This window comes from Anas platyrhynchos, chromosome 1 (assembly GCF_047663525.1).
Source record: "Anas platyrhynchos isolate ZD024472 breed Pekin duck chromosome 1, IASCAAS_PekinDuck_T2T, whole genome shotgun sequence".
NCBI lineage: Eukaryota > Metazoa > Chordata > Aves > Anseriformes > Anatidae > Anas > Anas platyrhynchos.
The window spans coordinates 62,072,673-62,093,461 of NC_092587.1; the positions used below are offsets into that span (position 1 = coordinate 62,072,673).

The window sequence follows — 20,789 nt, forward strand, 5'->3', positions numbered from 1 at the left end:
GGCAGAGGGGGGAAAGAGGCTGAGCAGAGATGGAAATTTATCTCCTTTTGAGATTAAGTGAGAACTAACAAGTATGAAAGTAGCTAAACAGGTAGGTCAGAGAAAGCCTTGGAAGTGGAGGCTTCCAGTTTACATTTGGTATGTTAGAGTGGAGAGGCCAATGTTCAGTCCAATGTCTTTTGCTTCCTACACTGCAGGCAAAACACAAGTATCCAGCCAGGCAAAGTAAAAGCCATCCTTTTTAATTATATACAGCATGCAAATCATGTACCAAGACTTATGGATTACATTGCTGCTGTGGCAAATTCCTTCTGATTTCTGGAAAGCAGAAGGTGATGTATAGAGATGGAAGAAAGCTAACAAGCGTCTGGGAAATACCCAAGATCTACTATACATCCTAAAGTATAAAGGCCTATATAGGGAGTTTGAAATGGTAAAAGAGGATGTTCCATTTGTGGTTGGACAGAAGTAGATTATCAGATGCATTAATAAACAATATAACAGATAAAATTATTTTGACAAGAGATTAATAATTTTATGTGCTCTAAAGATGTAGTAAAACACAGTCATACCTGACTTCATTCAGTTCCCTTGCTGCTAAGAAATATTCTACCCTAGAGTTCTGTTAGCACTAAGAAGTGATATATGAGCCAGGAGGTGGTGATGGCTATTTTGAACAAGTTCAGACATCAGACTGAATTAGCAGCATAGGAGGGAACACATTCACAACAGGGCAAGAGTCAAAAGATTTGGGGAAGTTATTCAAAGCGTGTTTCATTGTGAGACCAGTAGAGGATACTACATGTAGACTTTTAAGTGAAAGGTTATTTTTGTAGTTTGAAGTGTAAGTCAGGTGTTTTGACGGGTTCAGGTTAAAAGAAAATAAGAAAGATTGAACCTGCCACTTTCTGAGGTATGCTATATCCCTATCTGTGGTGATTTAGACAATACTGAGGTAACTGTGGAAGATCTGCTAATGCCAAGTAAAAATGAACACCTGCAACTTTGGATGTTCTTCAGAGTTCCCCAAAGAAAACTTAACAGCAAAAATGATGGGCTGGGACAACTAGTTCACACGAGTAAAGGAGGTTTATCAGACCCAGACCATTTATAATTAATAAAGCTTCCGCTTCTCTTCAAATTCTAGAAAATCAGAGACATATTAATTTATCTGAATGAGCCAACTGCTGATATTCCAGACTACAGAGTTCCATTCAGAGTAGTCCCTATGGAGATGGTAGAGTTGCTTATGGATGATTAACAAGAGAGAAAAAAATAGTTAAAGAAAATTGGTCTGAGAAAACCTTACGTGATGTTGAACTTTAAATGTTTAAGAGATCCAAGATCAGCTATAGACCAAGAAAGGGGTCAAAAGAGGATACAAGCCTTCTTTTTCCAGAACATCCTTTCCTGCTGTTGCTTTGTTGGGAAAGGTACATTCTCTGTAGCTTTGTCCATGTCAGATGTAATTCATCTCCTGCCTGCTGTGAACACTCACAGCACATTTCTAAAGCCAAAGCAAGGCTGTTGGGCTCTGCAACAGTCCTGAAGTATGAGTCCAATATACAGTCTTGTTCTGCAGGCATATCTCTTTTACCCCAGCTGGAGCAATGCACTTCGGCATATCTTCTGGCATGTGATGTGATGTGAGAGACAGCAAATACTGTGACTTGATACAAATGTAGGTGACTGCTCCCTCCTTGCGCTGCCTGCCAGTTATGCACGTGGGCAGCCGTGTAACCACATAAACTGGTCTCCTCTTCATATTCAATACCATGTGTTGGTGGAGTATCCTTTTTCTCAAGCTAAGCACTAAGGGCCTTATGTTTTCAGGGCACTGACTGAAATGGAAATGAACTTAATTTGGTCTGCACATGGAAGTCTGCCAGTGTGCATGTTTGAGAATGGATTCACATGCAGAACCTTCCTGAGGCAAATTTCAAACAAAAATTTGTTGCAAATGATAGTACAGAAACCATTGCTCAAAATATTCCTTGCATCCAGAAAGAAAAAAAATATATGTTTCTGCAGTACTTGCCTAATATCAAACACTGGCTGTCAAGGATCCTCTTATGCTGAATGTGTTTCCAAGGATATTTTTAAAAAATGCAGAGAGAAGATTGTGAGGTAAATATAATTCAGGCATTACCCAAGTAGGTGTGTCTTTCTCAAATGAGAAATATAAAATTGTCCAATATTGCACAGCTTCAGATAGTAGTTTTAAATAGAAAACCATGAAGAAACAGGACGCTTTCTTTCAGACATGACATTTTATCAAGACTATGAAGATGGCATTAAAGAGAGGTCGGTAAAGAAAAATGACCATGAGTGAAATGTTAATTCCAGTGAAATCAGTGAAAGATTTCCCACTGATCAGAAGACGGTGTGAGAGAACGGGAATTTTCCTCACATTGCTAAAATTATCCAGCATGTGAACAAGAATGGCAAAAACATAATTTTGTACACCCTGATGAGTATGCAGAAAGATGTCCTATTCTGTGTAAACTTGTAGTATTGAAGACAAGATGTAATTACAAAAAAGAATTGTCAAAAAACTGCTTGTGGTTGAAAATTATTTTTCTTTTACTTCATGCCGGAGACAAGTGAGAACGTTATTTACAACACTGACAGTTAGCATTGTCCCAGAAGATTGAGTGTTCTTCTGCCTCTAAAAACCTAGTCAGTCTTTGAAGTTGTCACCATCTTTATATAACGCTTACATAAGTAAAGCACAATCCCAGCCTAAAGACACAGACATCCTTTGGTACCCATTTTTCTTCCCAAGCAGATTTCCTTAATAGGGGTGTGAAGAAACTCCTCATCTGCAGGAGATGTTTTGGGGGCTTTTTTTTTTTTTTTTTTCAAACCAAGCTTCCTCTTAAGAGGTAATACATGAGATACATCCGGTGTAACATGTAAAGTGTCTAGGAAGCTCCATTTACTGCTGTTCTACAGATGATTCCAGTCTTCACATAACAGCAAATCTTTCACAGTAGTTACTCAACCAAGGGACTGTCAGAAATGAGGAAATGAAACATGATATTCACATTAATGTATATGGTATAGTGGTTGCTTTTTAGCAATTATGGCTGTAAATGAAATAAATATATTTTTATCCTAATGAACTATTTTTTGGTCCAATTTCTGACAATTACTGTATTTCATGATTTTGTTTAAGAATTTGTTGTACTATCAAGTGCAATATGTGAAACTCTTTAACTTATTATTAAATAGCAAATATGGAGACTGTAGTTTGTACAACTATCTCTAGAAATAGCTCCTACATATTTTCGCTGCTCTTAAGACTTCAGATGTTTCATGTGATTATTTCAGTGTATGAAACTTACAATGTCTGTAAAGATTTTGGTACTAAGTTAGAGAGAATTTAAAATAGTATAATAGAAATATAAAAAAAATATATACATAAAGAAAGTCGAAGAACTAGAATAGGTGTTGAAAAGAGACACCAAGTTATTTGAAGGCTTGAAAAGTGTCTTGCAGTTAAAAACTTAAAATAAGATTGGCTAGAAATGCTTTGATAGAATGTTTTTCAGCTGATAGTGTCTGCTCATCAAATTGTAACCGCTGGAAGGCATCAATGATCATATTTCTGATTTTGAAATAATTTCAGCTATTTCAAAGTACTTACACATCCTGTTTCAACATTTTCTAAATGAAAAATTATAATTTTCAGTTCTAAAAGCCTTCATTTCCAAACATAACCTAGTTATGCCAACCACATCTAAACTGAGCTGGAAATACTGCAAATGACCCCAAATTGAATTTCTTTTTGGTTTTCTTTTTTCTTGCTTTCTGAAAAATCATTAACCTTTTGCTAGAGTTTTACATTTGGTCAAGGTTTGAGAATGGAGAATTAACCAAAAAGAGTTCTTTCAATGGGGCATACCTCTGTATTCACTTCTTAAATTTACTTATGACCATTCCCTGGCACTGAGGCCAATTCACATGTCACAGCCTCTGTCCATACACTTAAAGTCTGTCTTCTACTAACATATAAGGACCACATCCAAAGTGCATATAAAGAATGATTGTTGGTCTTCTGTAATTCCTGATTCATGCTCAGGAATTGTCTGGGACATTATGAAGTACCCCAGGTTAAAGCCATTCAAGGGACTGGTGTAGGTGATTGACTTTCAGGCCTTGTGGGTGTTTTTTTTCCAGCACATTTTGCTTAGGCATGTCTTATGAAGCAAATCATAGCTTTTCACCTCTCATATGAAGACATGAAAGAAGAAATGACTGTAAATTAGAACTACAGAAGTACAAATCAGAAATACAAATTTGCAACAAAGTGATTAATCATTAAACAAGCCGTAAACTCAGCATCTCCTAATGCCTTCTCTTGCTGTCAAGATCAGACACTGCTGTGGCATGTGCACAAGCCAAATAAAAGTTATCAGGCTCAGAAAAGATCTCAGTGTAAACAGTAGATCAAACCAAATAGCCTAATAACCCCTATCAGTCATTAATTCTCTAGAAAAATCATATGCAAAAATATTGTTTGCTTCTTGTGTTACATTGCTATTAGGTATAATTATGCAACCATTCATTTTATGGACATCTTAAATCAGAATTTAGCATATGAATTTCTCCTTAAGCTGACATGGATATTCCAAGGGCTACATTTTGACATTTAACTACAGGCAGAAAAGGATGACACCTTTCCTAGGACTGTCAGAAAATGTTCACAGAGGCATATTTCTCTTCAAGGCAGGACAGCAGTTAGTGCCAAATGCTTTAAATGCAGAAGCACATCCCCTTCTGATTCCTCCATGAAGCTGGCCATGATGTATATGAAATAAGGTTAAGTAGAAACATGTCTTTCAAATATCCAAACTACAAACATCTTCTGTTTATGTTGACTGTTCTCACCTAGTTTCGTGCTGAATGGGCCTTAAGCTCAGTATTATTTAGTGGGTGATATTGGTGATTAGGGGGACAGTTGGACCAGATGACCTTGGAGGACTTTTCATACCTTAATGATTCTATGATTTGTTACTGATAGACATATTTGGAAATGAAAGAAAAATTTCCTAAATGAACTTGTTGAAACTCAATATCCCCAAAGTATTTGTGAGATACATACTGTTTCATAGATTCAATACACACCTAGAAGACTATTTTTCTTCCTGTGAGCCTTTATTAAAAAATACGCTCAAACTCTGGTTGCACTTTTCCATGAGTTCAGTTTAGTAGTCTGTAGCCTGGAGCTATGGATACAAAATATTAGTTGTTAAATTGTCAAATCTTGTTGTAACAAGCAGCAGCAGCCGTTACTTGAGGGGCATTTAGGCAGGGCTTATTGAATATTTTTAAAGCATACAAAAGCCTCCTTTCAAAAGGAAGGGGATTTTTTAAGTCCAATTTTATAAGATTACATGATACTGGAAAAATCAAACTGAAACATGTCACATAGAATAAAAATCCTAATTAAGGCCCAATTGGCATTTCTGGTGATCCACCATTTCCTAAAATGCACGTCTGTTCCCAGAATTTAGTTGGTATGAAATCTGTTCTCCTTACTTTGACAGAGCTATTGGATATGTTAATCCACTGTGGCAGAAAAAGTCAAATGCTTGGCAGCAGAGATAGCAAGTGTACAGTAAGATCTCCATACAACCCAGGGCATTGTATAGTGTACTCTGAAGCCAGCTTCATTTTCATAGCATAATTTTAGATACCAAGATATATGTGTTGTCGTGGTCTATCAGTGCTTAAGATTTAACCCCTGCCACTTATTGGTTGTGACAGACTATATCTTGCTCCTGCTTATCCAGGTAAATGTTAGGTTTAAACATGTTTATGAAGCAGTTAGCACATGAAGTCACAAGTTTGACAAGTCCTGAAGAAATTTCTTTATCAGCCTCAGTGTTTTGAATTAACCTATCTTCATGTACACTTATAGAAAATGTTGACTGTTTATTTTTTTCAGCAAGAAGTGTTCATGAGCAAACACCTTTTGATGACCATGGCTGGGTGTATTCAGGACCACTTGTGTAGTCCCTTATTTCCTGAGAAGCCTGACTAGCAGTGTGTGGCTACTGGTACTGTTACTGGCACCTAGTCTGTGCAACAGTGACTGGAGAATTTGGAAAAGAAATATATAGTAGAGAATGATAACGTTTCAAAGGCGTTTTAGATATATTAAAAACAAAACAAAACAAAAAACTAACAAATACATAAATAAATAAAACTTTAAAGGTTTTGGTAGGATAGTGATTAAAATGCTTCTATCTCCTTACCTGTTTCTTTCTTACTTTTTTTTTTTTCTCCATGTTTGTCTGTTATGATGATCTCTGTTTCTAATTCCTTGCAGACATCTCAGTCAGTCTGTTAGCAGTAGTCGTCAGCTTCTGCGGGCTCGCTTTGCTGGTAGTCTCACTTTTTGTCTTTTGGAAGTTGTGTTGGCCCTGCTGGAGAAGCAAACCTCTCACTTCCAATGCCAGTAATGTCCCTCAGAGCAACTCAAGTGCTCCCACAGAGGTTTTTGAGACCAGCGAGAAAAAGGAAGTTAAAGAAAATGGGAAACCTACAACAAAGGTACTTGAAGCTGCACTGAAAATTAGCCACACTTCACCTGATATACCAGCAGAGGTCCAGAATGCGCTGAAAGAACATCTGATCAGACATGCACGCATGCAGAGGCAGATCACAGAGCCCACATCATCATCAAGGTAAGGGACACTTACGTCTGTGGCACGTTTCCTGGAAAAAGGTACAACCAGAACATGCTGCTGAAAACTTCTAATATCATAGGATGTTTGCTGTGTTTTTACCAGTTATGGGTGAAATGGCAGTCACGTGAATTTAAACAGAATATTCCAAAACAGGTGGTGCTACCTCACTGCCTTAACATATGAAGATCAAATCTCTGTCTTCTACTGTTTTGTAAATACATATGTTACTGCTACTTTAAGCTTTTCCTTTTTAGGTTTTGTGTATAGGAAAATCAATCTGAGTGTGATTTTTGCAAGTACTGCAAGTCTGTCATTTCACAGAGATATTTTTGTAGAGGAGTTGCTTTTGCAGTTGAAAGTTTTCTTCTTCATTAAATAAATGGCAGGTTTGTTGTTGATGGCACATTTCTTCAAGACACGGTTTGCCACTTATAAAGGAATTAAAGTCCCAGTCTAAGAACACAGACCCTTACAGACTGACCTCAAAGCAGTACAGATTATATATAGATTTTTAAATAAAAGTCAAGCATATAATATTGTTGCAGTGATTTCTTTTGTATTAAAGTGAAGGACACAAACTTTAATTTTGTCACAGATCCTGAGTTATCTTGTAAAGTAGTGAAGAAGATATGTGCAGTGACCTGTAGTATCAAACAGGGTTTTCTTCAAATACTGTCAGCAATTTAATGCATGGGAAATAGACAGTGAACTACAAAGATCATTTCCTACATAACAAAATAAATACACAAATAATTTTTTAAAAGAAATGTTTCATAAACACAAAATGGGAAACTGAAGGTTAAAAGAGACATCTGAAGTATTGCATAATGCTATAAGTAAGAGTACAAATGCTACATAAGAAGTGGCTTTCACTCAATGGACTATTTGCTAAATCAACACAAGCTACAAAAGCAAAACAAAACAACAACAAAAAAAAATATCCCTCACATAATAATCATAATAATCATTGGAGACACAAGACTAGAGAAGACATACTTTACGTTTAGTGGGCACATATTTTGCTGGCTTTCTGAGAGTCCCTAAGACAGTGTTTTGCTTGCTCAGTGCATTCATTGAGCTGGTGAGTAGAGAAAGGCATTTTTTCCAGCTATTCCAACAACGAGGAACAGCCAAAAAGCAACCACTGAAGGCTCCCAAAAATTAGAATATTCTATCCAAAGGAGGTCTAACTGACTCTAGCAGCTGAACTGTGATGAATGATGCGACTATACAGCTGGCTTGAGGCCACATTGCCTTAGTTGTGCCTGAGTCCAACTACTGTATCCATCTGCTAAGAGGGGGAGCACAGTATCCAAGTCTTTCCGAGGAACAGTTCCAAAATACTGGAAAAACAGCTCTGACATGGTAACTGCTATAGGAAACACAGAGGGACCAAAACTGATACAGCTTAGCATGATAAAGATATTATGTAACTGGCTGCTATCTAATTGGATATTAATTGGAAGAGTTTTATCCATCATGTACCAACAGGTAAATCTGTAGGTGATTGGGCTCTCCAACTACATGAACAGACAGAAGAAATAGCTAGCTGGCAAATAGATTTGAAAACTCTCGGTGGTAATATAGGGGAAAAAAGAAGTTCCAGGGACACGATACAGAGCTACTTCAGGCTATGAAAATATTCCCACAGGCCTCCAGAGTGATTTGGACTGGGATCTAAATACATAAAATATCCCTGAGGCCAAGGACAGTTTTACAAAATTAAAACCTGTCATCAATCATACTCTTTCTGCATGATGTAAGGAAGCTTTTTCTTTTTACCCTGTCTAGATTATCAGTTTTAAATCTTTCCCACTTTAGCCAATTAGCAGTAGGGTATTTGGAAACACTTTCTTCAGCTTCCTTTACATTTTGCTCAGAAAAAAAAAAAAAAAAAAAAAAAAAGGCAAAACAAAAATGAACAAACAACAACAAAATACCTTGTTATGAAGTGTTTAGAATGAGATGTATCTTCAAAAGTACCTATAAATCATCCTTTCTCTATTTGCAAATGCATTTTTTCTATAACCCTGAGTGCTTGGTGAGTCTAAACCTTCCCACAGCCCATATTAATTATTACTGCCAAGAATGTCATATATAAGATGAAGGCAGGATATTTAGACCAGTTTTCTGGATTACTTCTCTTTCATGTGACAGAATGTTGGATCACATAATGATTAAAAACTGGCTCTGGTGTCTGATGTCTGTGAGACATGTTATTGCACGGAAATGATAAATTTCTGCTTAATTAGAATGACACCATTTGCATAGTTCCTAATAGTAAGAAAAGACCTGCTAGTTTAAAAGGAAGAAAAAAAGAAAAAAAAAAAAAAAAAAAAAGTCCTTCAGTCCTTGATCCCAATTAGCTAGTAAACTACAATAGAAGAATTCCTGCATCAGTGGTGTTTCTTAACATACATTTTTGCTGTGTGTTAGAGAAAGACACTTTTCCCAGAACTTTGTGAAGTTATTCTGTAATATAGTGTATTGCTTCTGTGATATTTCATCCTTCAAATATTCACCTTGACTTTCAGAGTGCTTTGAGCTCCTTGGTGTTAGGTGGGAGAGAAACTTGCCACTCAGCTCTACAAGAGTAAGTCTGCTCCCAAGAGGTATAAATGCAAAAGTGAGGTGCTTGGAAATGTTAAGTTTAAAGAATAACAATCAGGTCTCTTGAATTTGATCACTTCAAGGAGGAAACAGCAGCCTCAGTTCTTTCTAAATACAATTTAATGCTGGTGTCCATTCCTGGATTTGTTCCAAAACATCACTCTAATGTCATGTAGTAAAGCTAGACCAGAGCCACACGTCATAAATCTCAAGTCATTTCATAAATCCGCATCCTATTCTACTTTTTAGTCTTACATATGTCAATCTTATTGAGTAAGAAAACAGCTTCATACTATCATTATTCCTGTATAAGCACATTTCATATTAGAGATTTATGTGCAGACTTACTGTCACTCAAAATGTGTTTGCTCTAAGTTATAGAACACATGTCTATTGTAGGAGTGCTATGTAAAAGCCAGTAGTGGCTCAAAGTACCTGGATTTGCACACATTAGTAGCTTCACAGCATCTTCACAACCTGGTTGCCTGACATCCTTGTACTTCATTATAACAGTCATTAAGTCCTTTGTTATTGCAGAACAAAGGAAGACAAATATGTTGCCATGACAACAATGAAACTTCTTAATAATTAACAGACCGATTAGCCATCTTGGTGAAATGCTGTGACTCAGAACAGATACTAGGCACTATGTAATTAGGGCATTGGCTTACTAGAGCAAAAGCACTGCTGGTTCCCATGGGGCATAGCCATACAGCTGCACTGTTCTACTTAGCAACACCTCACAACAATGACTGTCTTCGCTAGAGGATCTTTTGTATGCAATGTTCAACAATTTGAAAGGAGGTTGGCACCTTAGAAATCATAGATTCATGTTTTTGTAAGTTACATGTACAAGTATTAACTCAGATATTCATAAATACAACAAATTATAGGAGAAAAAAAAAAAAAAAAAAAAAAGAGTTTGTCTTGTATCCAATTTCATTCACACTGGAAATGGCATGCAGGCATTTTCACTGTTTCCCTGCATAGGCAGAAAGTCAGAGATACTAGAGTGCTAGCACGTAAATCACTGCATGCCCAAATTTTTATTGCCACTCCATTCTGGGTGGAGTTCAGTTCCTCCCTTGTGTTTGGCACACCTATGAGATGGGACTTTCCAGTGGGCAAAGGCTCAAGGGCAGCCCTGAAACTCCCTGAGGATATGGTTATGTTTTCTGACTAGTTAGGGCCTTCTCAGTCCTCACTCCAGTCCAGCATGGACATCATATGCTATGAATTTGGGCAGCTTAAACATTTAAGAAACATTTAAGAAAGGTAAAATGTATTATGAGAGGGGTATAACATTCATCCAAATTTGAGATCAAAACACCTGGGTTTTTTGGAGCTACATCAAACCTGGCCTATTCTCCCTCCCCTATTCTTTTGTGACAGTCGGATTGTTCCCTACACCTAGCAGTACTGAAACAGCCAAAATGGGAAACATTCTTGTCTATTATTTAATGACTGCAGATTACCCTCTTGTATCTCTGCCCAGCTAAATTGCAGTAGTTTTGTGCTATATGCCTTCTGCAACCACTTCACTTACAGCAAAAATACAAATAATATCTATAAAATGAGTCCTGGTTGCTTTCAAATGGACAATTTGCATTTCTGATTTAAAGAAAGAAACACACAGCTGTGACACCTCTTGTTTTCAGAACACAACACCACAGGGAAACCAGGCAATAAGGCAAGGCTGCATTTGGCATTAATAAGCAATTGATTGCAAAAAGCAGAGGAAATTCTGACAATTAAATTGCTTTTTAATGGCAACTAAGTACGCTCACAGGAGGAGGTAGTGAGTATTTCCAGTACAGATTGTAAGGGTAGTGAAGTACCAAGGAAATATGAAAATGTCCAAAAAATAAACTGGACAATATGGTCATAATGGAATCTGCTAATGATTAATTCTATGAAATGTTTTGGTCAATATTTTATACTACTTTAAAACTGCATGGCAAAACAGAGGTTTGATTTCAGTCTTAGAAAAGGTAAAAATTTCTGTTGATGTTCGTGAGTCAGGATAAGTCCATAAATATGTACATATATGCTACACAATATTCAGAATTACAATGATTTAAACATAATGTTTCTTGGTACGAGTATATGAATCAGTTTTCTAATATAATACATAGAAGAGTATGAAAACATAAGGAAAATAAAAACTATCACAGGAAAATGTTACCCAAAACTTTGAAATGTATTGCAGCCAGAACAAAATGTTCACAATGTTATTGGAGAAGGCAACCTGTACCTCTGTACTGAATACCCAATGGATATACTTAAAATGTTGTATGATGGCAAAGCACTATGTTGAAAACCTCCAAACGAAGCTTTGCATGGCCTTTTCAGGCCTTTCACAGCAATCAATGTTAAGCATGGTAAACATTCAATTGAAAAACAGCCAATGAATGCCTCCAAACAACAGGAAGGAAGTCTGTTGTCTGTAGGTGATTTTTTTTTTTTCTTCCTGGCTACATTTTGTCCATGCAATAGCACAGTGGGATCAAGTAATGCTGGAACTGTGAAGTTGTTCTATGAAAGAACCTGAATGCAGTTTCAGCTGCATAGCTTGAAAATAAGGTGATAAATATACGTATTGCCAGGACACTGGGTGTCTCTTGGGTCAAGAAGTTAATTCTGAATGATCATTTCCTCTCAAAGATGTTTTAACAATTGTAAAACATTTGGGGGATTGTTTTAAAATTATTTTAAAGATACAAACCCTTATTAATTTAGTCTTCTTGATGTATTTTCTGTTTAGTAATAGCCAGGTCTTTTTCTGGAGATAACTATGGCTCATTTTGTGTGTGTGTGTGCAGGCACAATTCTTTCAGGAGGCACTTGCCAAGACAGATGCAAGTGTCCAGTGTTGATTTTAACATGGGGACAGATCCAATTTTACAAAGGGGAGAGACAACAACCAGCATTGGGAGAATAAAACCAGAACTCTACAAACAGAAGTCTGTGGATTCTGATGGGCAACAAGAAGATGTGAAAACATGTGGAAAACTTAATTTCACTCTCCGGTATGATTACGAGAATGAACTTCTGGCTGTCACAATTATCAAAGCCTTAGATCTGCCTGCTAAAGACTTCACAGGAACATCCGACCCCTACGTTAAGATATATCTGCTTCCAGATAGGAAAAAGAAGTTTCAGACACGAGTTCACAGAAAGACATTAAATCCTGTCTTTGATGAAACCTTTCAGTTTCCTGTAGCCTATGATCAACTCAGCAACAGGAAATTGCATTTCAGTGTTTATGATTTTGACAGATTTTCTAGACATGACATGATTGGGGAAGTAATTCTTGATAACCTTTTTGAAGTCTCAGATCTCTCCAGGGAAGCCAATGTATGGAAAGACATCCACTGTGCCACCACAGTAAGTAATGTGTTACCATTACCAAAACCATTAATGTGATATTTTCATTTTTTCTTTTGTAGTTCATGGCAGAGCATCCTGTTTATCATCAGCAGATTCTGGAAAAAAAAAAAAAAAAAAAAAAAAAAAAAAAAAAAAAGTCAATATTTTCCTTTAAGCACAGAGAATAAGATGCTTAGGAAGCTAGAAAATTTAATTACTAAAAAAATCTTCTGAGAACATACCATCATCCTCATGGCTCACTGTACAAATGTGCATTAGGTTTATTAATTGAATAGTACATCACAGAAAGTCACTGCTTAACAAGAGCTATTAACATTTTCCTGGCAGGAAAATACCCTGTCCTTCAACGTAACCATCTATTAAAGAGTAGAGCCTGTTCTGCACTTGTTAGCACATTTTCATGGGGTTGGGATCCTGTGAGAGACATGAGAGGCTCAAAATACTTGAAGCTTAAGATGCTCTTTGCAGGCTGCCCTTTGCCTAGGGTCCCCTAGTAGATGTATCTGTGTTGCTGCTGGTTGCTAGCAAAACTCAAGAGACACAGGGAAGGAAAGTTAGGAAAGAGAAATTGTTATTTTGCTGTTGTTGTGAGCAAGAAAAGGAGGTCTGTGCAATTCACTCATAGAACAGATGACAAGCTACCATCAGGAAAAACACCAGTGTCCAACCATTATCTTTGTTAACACAGAAATCCAAACTCATCTTCCCTAGCTAGAATTTGAGAAGAAGGGAGAAACAAGTGTTTTTTGTTTGTTTTCTTTGTTTTCATTGTTTGTTTTGTTTTTTAAACTATGTTATTTATGTAGAAAAATTTCCCATCCATTTTTCTGTAGAGATAACCAAAACAGTTTGTCATGCATGTCCTTAAGCATGAGCTGGACTGCCATCTATAGGGTAGCAGGGATGAACAGAGGACAGAGAAGTACTAGACACTGCTTCAATGACAGAAGCTTCACACCACTCTTTTGATAGAGCCAGAGGCTTCCTATGCTTCTTTTCCCAAATATTTTCATGCTGTGCATACCTGCTGGACAGGGAAATTTAGGTCTGCATGACCAGGAAGACAAAGAGGACTTGGATTTGCTCACCAGTATTAGTATGAGCAATATGTTTCCTGAGAGAGAAGTACAAGAGAGTTATGGTCTCATAATGAGGGCAGTTTTCAGAATTTTGTGAATTCTGGAAAATATTTATTTTAACTGTGGGGTTTACCAAACTGGCCTGAACAACCTCTGGTACATGTCCAGAAAACCACAACTATGTACACTTTATTTGATGAAGCTCAGATATAAGGTAAAATTAAGAACTATGTTCCCAACCTTTAAAACTAAATCTGTGTTTAGGGTCTTGGATTACTTGGATTAATGGAATAATACCCTAGTAACATTATATATATATATATATATGTATATATATATATACACATGTGTGTGTGTGTATATATATATATATATATATAGGCATATGTATGAGATCTTTAGCTGACAACTAGAACAATTTCAGTAAGTTAGAATACCTGGATTGTTCATCACTGGTTTTAAGCAAATTGAAATACCATACCAGATGATGCTGTGGGGAGGGATGCTGATAAACATCTGTATGAAAAGGCTTGCTAATCTTGGCACTGAATTCTAAACTAAGTTTCTTCATCACTAAGGATTGTAACATGCAGCTATAGTGCTTAGTTCATTCTGTGTTGTTTTTTTTTAGTGTGCATGAAATTTAGGAGAAAGCATTTAGTTTTTGGATTTCAGCCTTTTGGGCTGAATAAGTTGTCCTCACCTAAACCATTAACAATAAACACACACAAAAATAGGAAATATATTCTAGTATTCAATGACTATTTACTTTCACAAGCCTTACCTTATTCTCAGCTAACTGTGTAAGAAACTGATTTGTTTGATTTTCCCTGTGAAAATGAAACCCTCCTATAAGGTGTCCTGTTATTATATGTGCAATGTGTTGCCTTGTGTTTTACTTCAGTTGGTTCATGTCGATTAAACTTTGCTCACTAATAATTTCAACACTTCAGAAACTGTAAAATGAGGGAGCCAATCCTGCACAGCAATAAACAGTGCATAAGATGTTAATCAGTAGGGAATTATAGAGTTACATACCAGATCTAAAGTTTACCAGTGTCACTCACTAGCAGTTAAATAGGTAGCACTTGCCAGAGTCAGTAGAACTTGGGTCAAGCTTTGAAAAATATGACTCAGATAGTTTTGCAATTAGTGAGAAATAACTGTACTCCAGGAACACATGCTTTGGTGTTCGTAAAGAACATATAACAAATAAATAAATAAATGAAGTGGTTGTCTTAGCAGGAAGGTCCATACTTACACTGTATAGCATAGGAACCAAGATGCCAATATGCAAATACATTTCTCTCACTCTTTTTCCTTCATCACCTCTGCTCTGTTTTCCTGTATGTTGTATGAAGTTTCCAGCCTTACTGTTCAGACATGCTTTCCATACCTAATGGTTTACTCATACAGTTGCTAAATGATAAGTGGTAGAAAACAGGAAAAAGTAAGAGCTCAAAGAGCTCAAAACTTAAAAGAGCGCAAAACTTAAAATACAACACAGAAGTGGCCTCTCCTCAGCTTTGAGTCTTTTATGTCTATTACATAGTCAAGGATTTTCTGTTGAGAAGTTAGAAACTGGTTAAATCCCGTTACTATTACCTACTTGGAAAGAATCTGATTTTATGACACAAGGCTCTACAGTCTAGGAGTTGAAGAGATTTACAGATTTACCAAGGAAATGAACTGTAAAATTTTGCCAGTAAAAGACATTACCACAGCAGATCAGATTCTCCATTATGCAAAGACTGTCACTAGTTAAGAGCATTTTTAAAGGTTTTGCTTGCAAGGATTTTTTTATTTGGTACAGGAAATACAAAACCTAGGGAAGATCAGACTGGATGGTTGCATTGAGTTTTTTTGGCACTAAAACCTATGAATCTGTGGGAAACCACAGTTTGAATCTTTTTTTTTTTTCTTTTTTTTTTTTCTTTTTTCATTTGAAATGATTTTACAAGTGCAGGATTGGTCCCTCACATACTCATTTTTACACTTATAGTTTACAATTGTTGATGTTTATTCATCTTTTGTAGTTTGTATTTTCTTCATTTAATTTTTCATTCATATCATTGTTTCTCTGTTACACATTTTGTTGGAAACCTGTAGCTGTTGTATAATATGTAGCATGTACCTGTTATAAGTGCTAACGCATTTTCATTTTTAATGTTAATTTACCAAGATAAATTTGGTGTAAAATTGATTGTGAAAAAATAAGTATCCCAAATATCTGATGATATTAACATCCCCAATTTTTGCTTCTAACTGGGTGGTTGAACTTTCAATAAATAATCCATCATTTACTTTTGTTTGTTTGATTGATTAATAAAAAGACAAACCAGGGGCAGCCTTGGACTACCTGCAGAGGTTGTTTAGTATTTTTAGTATATTGGAATACTGCAGTTCTTAAAACACTGTAGGAGATTAGTTCATAACATCAAAAGCAAACAATATTACATGAACTATTTAGTCAAAATAATCTGTCGTGTTTTTGCAAAGTGCTTGTGAGCTTCATGTATATTTCTGAGGTTTGTTACTATCAATACTTACTGCATACTTAAAAAACAAAACAACCAAAAAAAAAACAAAAAAGCACAACATTAATTTGAATTGATAACAATCATTTAAGTGCAAATATTCACTCAGAAATCACTCAGACAAAAATTCCCCCTCTTGCTATGATCTAACACTTTCTGGATTTAAAAGTGTATTAACTTCTGATTATTCTTTTAATCTTGATAGATTGCTTTGGAAATCCCTGCCTCTAACATCATTGACCAAAATATTCGTGGAAAGTAAAGGTATTCTGTGAACTCCGTTAGTGTAACCAATTATATGACACTGCAATTGGATTAAAAAATGAATAGAACTCAACATTTAGATGAAAGCCACTTCCAGGATAATGGTCATCTCCTGGGGATGTTAGTCATGGAGATGTCACATATTTGTAGCCTCTTGAATTATCTCATGTAGATGGATGGAACTTGATTACTACTTCATTTCTAGCACCAAACATTACAGTGCTTCATTTTTCCCATTTGTGAAGTGGGATGTTAGTAAAAGGTTATGTAAGGATACAGACTTCATATAATGCACATGAAGAGTGACTGCTACTTCTAAAGCACTTGGAATATAAATGAATAACATTGCTGGAAAAGACAGAAATGTTTAGGTAACTTAAAAACAAACAAACAAACAAAAATAGACAGTAACATTTGTCTCAGTAGATCTATCTCAAACACTCGCCAGTGTAGGACGTCACACAGGTAATCCTATTTGACATTGACTTCTGTTATGAAGAGAGATTGAGAGATTCTTCTGATTCAAACAAAATCAAACAAAAATTAAGCCTACCTCTGCAGTCCATCTAGAGCAATTGCAGCCATTGTCTTTGACTAGTTTTCCTCATAGTTCCTCATCAAAATGGGTTTACACTATTGTTTCTGGAAACGTCCATAAAAGCCATGAAACAATGTTAAACGTGAAAAAGTAAAGGCCCCCTAATATTAGAGATATTAGGCTTTATCATCTCTATAATGGGAACAGCCCCCTAATAACCAAGAATAGCTGGCACTTGTCATTTCCAATCAGTGATGATGATATAAAGGTGATCCATGTGATCACCTGCTGCTGAGTACATGAGAAAATATTCTGGGGCAGTCTTTACAAGAAAAGTGTTTAGGTTTTTCATTTAGGTTTGGGACTGCCTTAGGTCTGGGTGATAACAAGAAAAGACAATAGAGAAAGGGCAAGTTTCTTTCTAGTTACTGAAAGCAGGGAAGGCTTTGATTATTATTGAATGATTGAATTATTGAACAAATTGAGTTAAATGAATTATTGAATTATTATTAGTTTGAAACAGCAAATTATTTGAATATTCTGTTTTGCTGGAGGCAAACTGCTACTTTCAGTCTACCTTAAAAGTAGGAAATATCAGATGAATGAAAAATATGATTTCCTCAAGGAAAATTAATATTTCTGTGTCTAGGTGGTACATGGTAGCTATGCTAAAGTGTTCAGCTTGATGTTCTGCTGATGATCTGCTTAGGGCATAGACTGCTATGCCCTAAGCACTCTATGAGTTTCTCACTGCAAATATTCTCTTTGTAATCAATGCATTGCTGCTTCAGAAGTGCATCTCTGTATTTGAAGCCACTTAGATGCCAATAGATGCCACGGATAGGTTACATAAGCATCTCTGTCCCCAGCTGTTCTGAAGCAGGAATGGGCTTCCTTGGTGTCTGGCAAAATGAAACTACCCCCATACCACACAAGGCAGATGGCTATGTACAAAGGGGATGACAAAAGAAGCACACAGGAGGTTTCCTGGTCTTCTGTTGAGAGTATTCAGCCTGCTGGACCCAGCCTGCTGTCTCAGGGAGTCCTCTCTGCAATCAGGACCACAATCAGCAGCTGCACTTACCTAGAGCAATCAGGATGTCAGGCTAAAACAAGATTTAGGCCTCCAGAAGCAGTAGACACAGTCATTATGAAGCAACAGGCCCCAGTGTCTCCAGACCATCTTCCACAGGGGCAAGAAGAAACACAAATCTGATTGATTTATTTCCCAGAACAGCTCAATCAATAAGAGGTGTTGGGAAGAAGAGTTGAATTTGATATGCAAAGACTAACAGGAGAGGGAGATAAATATTAGCTGTGGGGACAAGATTTCCAAAGTGAAATCCCCTTGAGAGATAGGAGAATTCCCTGTGTTATTGAGCTTCAGGTAGGTAACTTTTGACAACATCTGTGATAATATAAATACCATCAAAGTCAAAATGCACAGATGAGAAAACAGATTGTTAGAGCTCTGTAGTCTTCTTTTCTATCATTCTTCTAATTCTTGATCTACACCTCAAAAGCAGAAATGTCTTAATACATTAAGCTTTGCTGATTCTCTGAGGGGACAAGCTTCTCTTTTCTCTTTTTTTTTTTTTTTTTTTTTTTTTTTTTTTAATTCAACCCCTAACATTTAGCTTTATCTTTTATTTCATCCCTGATTCTTGACCATTGAGGTCATGCAAAGATAGCTTTTGTTGGAAAAAATAAATTTCATTTTGGGAAATTATCTTTCTGCAGTATTCAAAAAATCCAAGTTGTTTGGTTTTTTTGTTTGTTTGTTTTTTCTTAATTGCATACTAAACAGAACGACAGTCCTCACTGTGATTGAACAGCTAAGAGTCTAGAAATACAAATGCCTAAATGACTTATTTTACATCTAGTAAATGATTGTTAGTACAATTGCTCATTCAACATACAGTAAGAAAATTAAAAGAGAAAATGTGTAAATCATTTATTTAGGAATTAATTGCAAAATAAATTCATGTCACTGTAAGGATTTTCACTATTTTACTTTCTCATGTAATCATTAAGACATCATTTAAGCTACAATTATTAGGAAAGTAGTTCTAGATAATAAAATTGAGATTAAGAATTAATTTATTAACTTGGATTATGATAATTGGAATGAAAATGAAACTACCCAGAATGGTTTTTAGGAAATTAGATTTCTAGTGCAGTATTAATTATGCAAATAATTCATATTTTAACAACATAAATTAATGACACTCTAGTACCAATAAAAGTATGAAATATTTTGAGTTCCAGTAACATTTACATAGATCACTGAGTTGTTTTAAGATTTTATTTAAATTGCAAGATTTGAAAAAGGGAAAGGCACAAAACAAACATCAGTTAAACAAATGGCTAGAGTACATTTCCCTTCAAAATTTGATGCAAAAATTACACTGTATTTCATGTATCAACTCTCTGTCAACTTTTCTCTCCTGCTAGCACATGAAACCAGCAAAGATCTTGGAGGAACACTGTACGAGTTATCTCACTTTCAACTTAATCAGTAAATATTTTTTCCCATTCAGTTCAGAATTATGGGTGGTGATATATGACAAGAAACTTCCTTGAATGTTAAAGGTTGTCTTACTAACTTCCTCACTGAATTTGCAGATATTCTTAGCTGAAAGTTCTCTCTGATTGAATTCAATGGCAACTGGAAACATTAATCAGAGTGAGAAACAGGAAAACTTTCTCCAGCAACAATAGTTCTAAAAACTTGATCAAACTAATTTATGTTCCAATTCAAGGGCTTCAAAATTCTTACACCCCTCCACTGTTTATCCATATTGTGAACATGGAGCATTTCCATAGAAATGCTGCTACTGCCTCTACAGGATTAAGTGTGAAGGTGAGACCACTGCTCTCCAGTAAGTTTGATTAAAAAAAAAAAAAAAAAAAAAAGTATTTTTGGGTCTGACTTTGCCAACCCCTGGACTGCTGGACTGATATCCCAAAACCCCATAGAGCAACGTATGCATACAGATCCTTGGCAACTGATTAGTGTATCCATTTAGGTTTGGTTTCTTGTATGGGATAAGAATTATACTATTCAAAGAATCTGTGTTCTATAGCTAAAAAAAAAAAAATCAAATTCATCTCAGTAGCTGACATACACATTTGAAGTCTATGTTTTCTCTGTTTTATTTTGTTCTAGTGTTGCTGTACCAGAAAAATGAATTGGACAGTGAAGTAGATTGGGGACCATAAAAATAACTGAAGCTGGTATAGCACTTACCACCGTTCCAGTTCCTTAGTTCTGTATGATGGCTTGTGTACACAAAAGGGAAATAAATGAAGAGAGAGACATTACAAACAAATGTTTATTTTTGTCTTACTGCAGCTATGCTAGTGTGTTTTTTCTTTTTTTATTGTTTGTTTGTTTTTTGTTGTTGTTTGGATCATTATAAGCAACTGTAATGTTGGCTGTTAATTGAAATCTAAGATTAATTTAAGAAGAAAAAAAAAATCAAAATAGGCAAAGGAAAGGAAGAATATTTCATGAGAGTTACCTAAGTAATGCACAACTACTCTAACAAAAGTTATATGTGAATATATAGTACATGCAATATAATATGAAGGATAGTTTTAAAAGTGTGTGAGAGGCAGCCTCTGATTCCAGGTTCATGTTTTCTGAATTGTGCTTTGTTTGAAGTGGAAT

At 35.9% G+C, this 20,789-nt stretch overlaps 1 protein-coding gene and 1 long non-coding RNA gene across 2 annotated transcripts in view; one reads left to right on the plus strand and one right to left on the minus strand.

Annotated features, from left to right (window-relative positions):
- The window catches only part of SYT10 (synaptotagmin 10), a 46,331-nt gene that overhangs the window by 6,522 nt on the left and 19,020 nt on the right, over positions 1–20,789 (plus strand). The window contains exons 2-3 of the mRNA XM_027443617.3: positions 6,338–6,695; positions 12,131–12,695. Of these exons, the coding sequence (XP_027299418.1) occupies positions 6,338–6,695; positions 12,131–12,695 (923 nt within the window). The remainder of the gene's footprint in view (positions 1–6,337; positions 6,696–12,130; positions 12,696–20,789) is intronic.
- On the minus strand, positions 6,598–17,867 carry LOC113839768 (uncharacterized). The gene is made up of 3 exons (XR_005261188.2): positions 17,132–17,867; positions 12,630–12,793; positions 6,598–6,726 (listed from the first exon to the last, which is right to left on the minus strand). It is a non-coding gene; the product is annotated as an uncharacterized lncRNA (long non-coding RNA).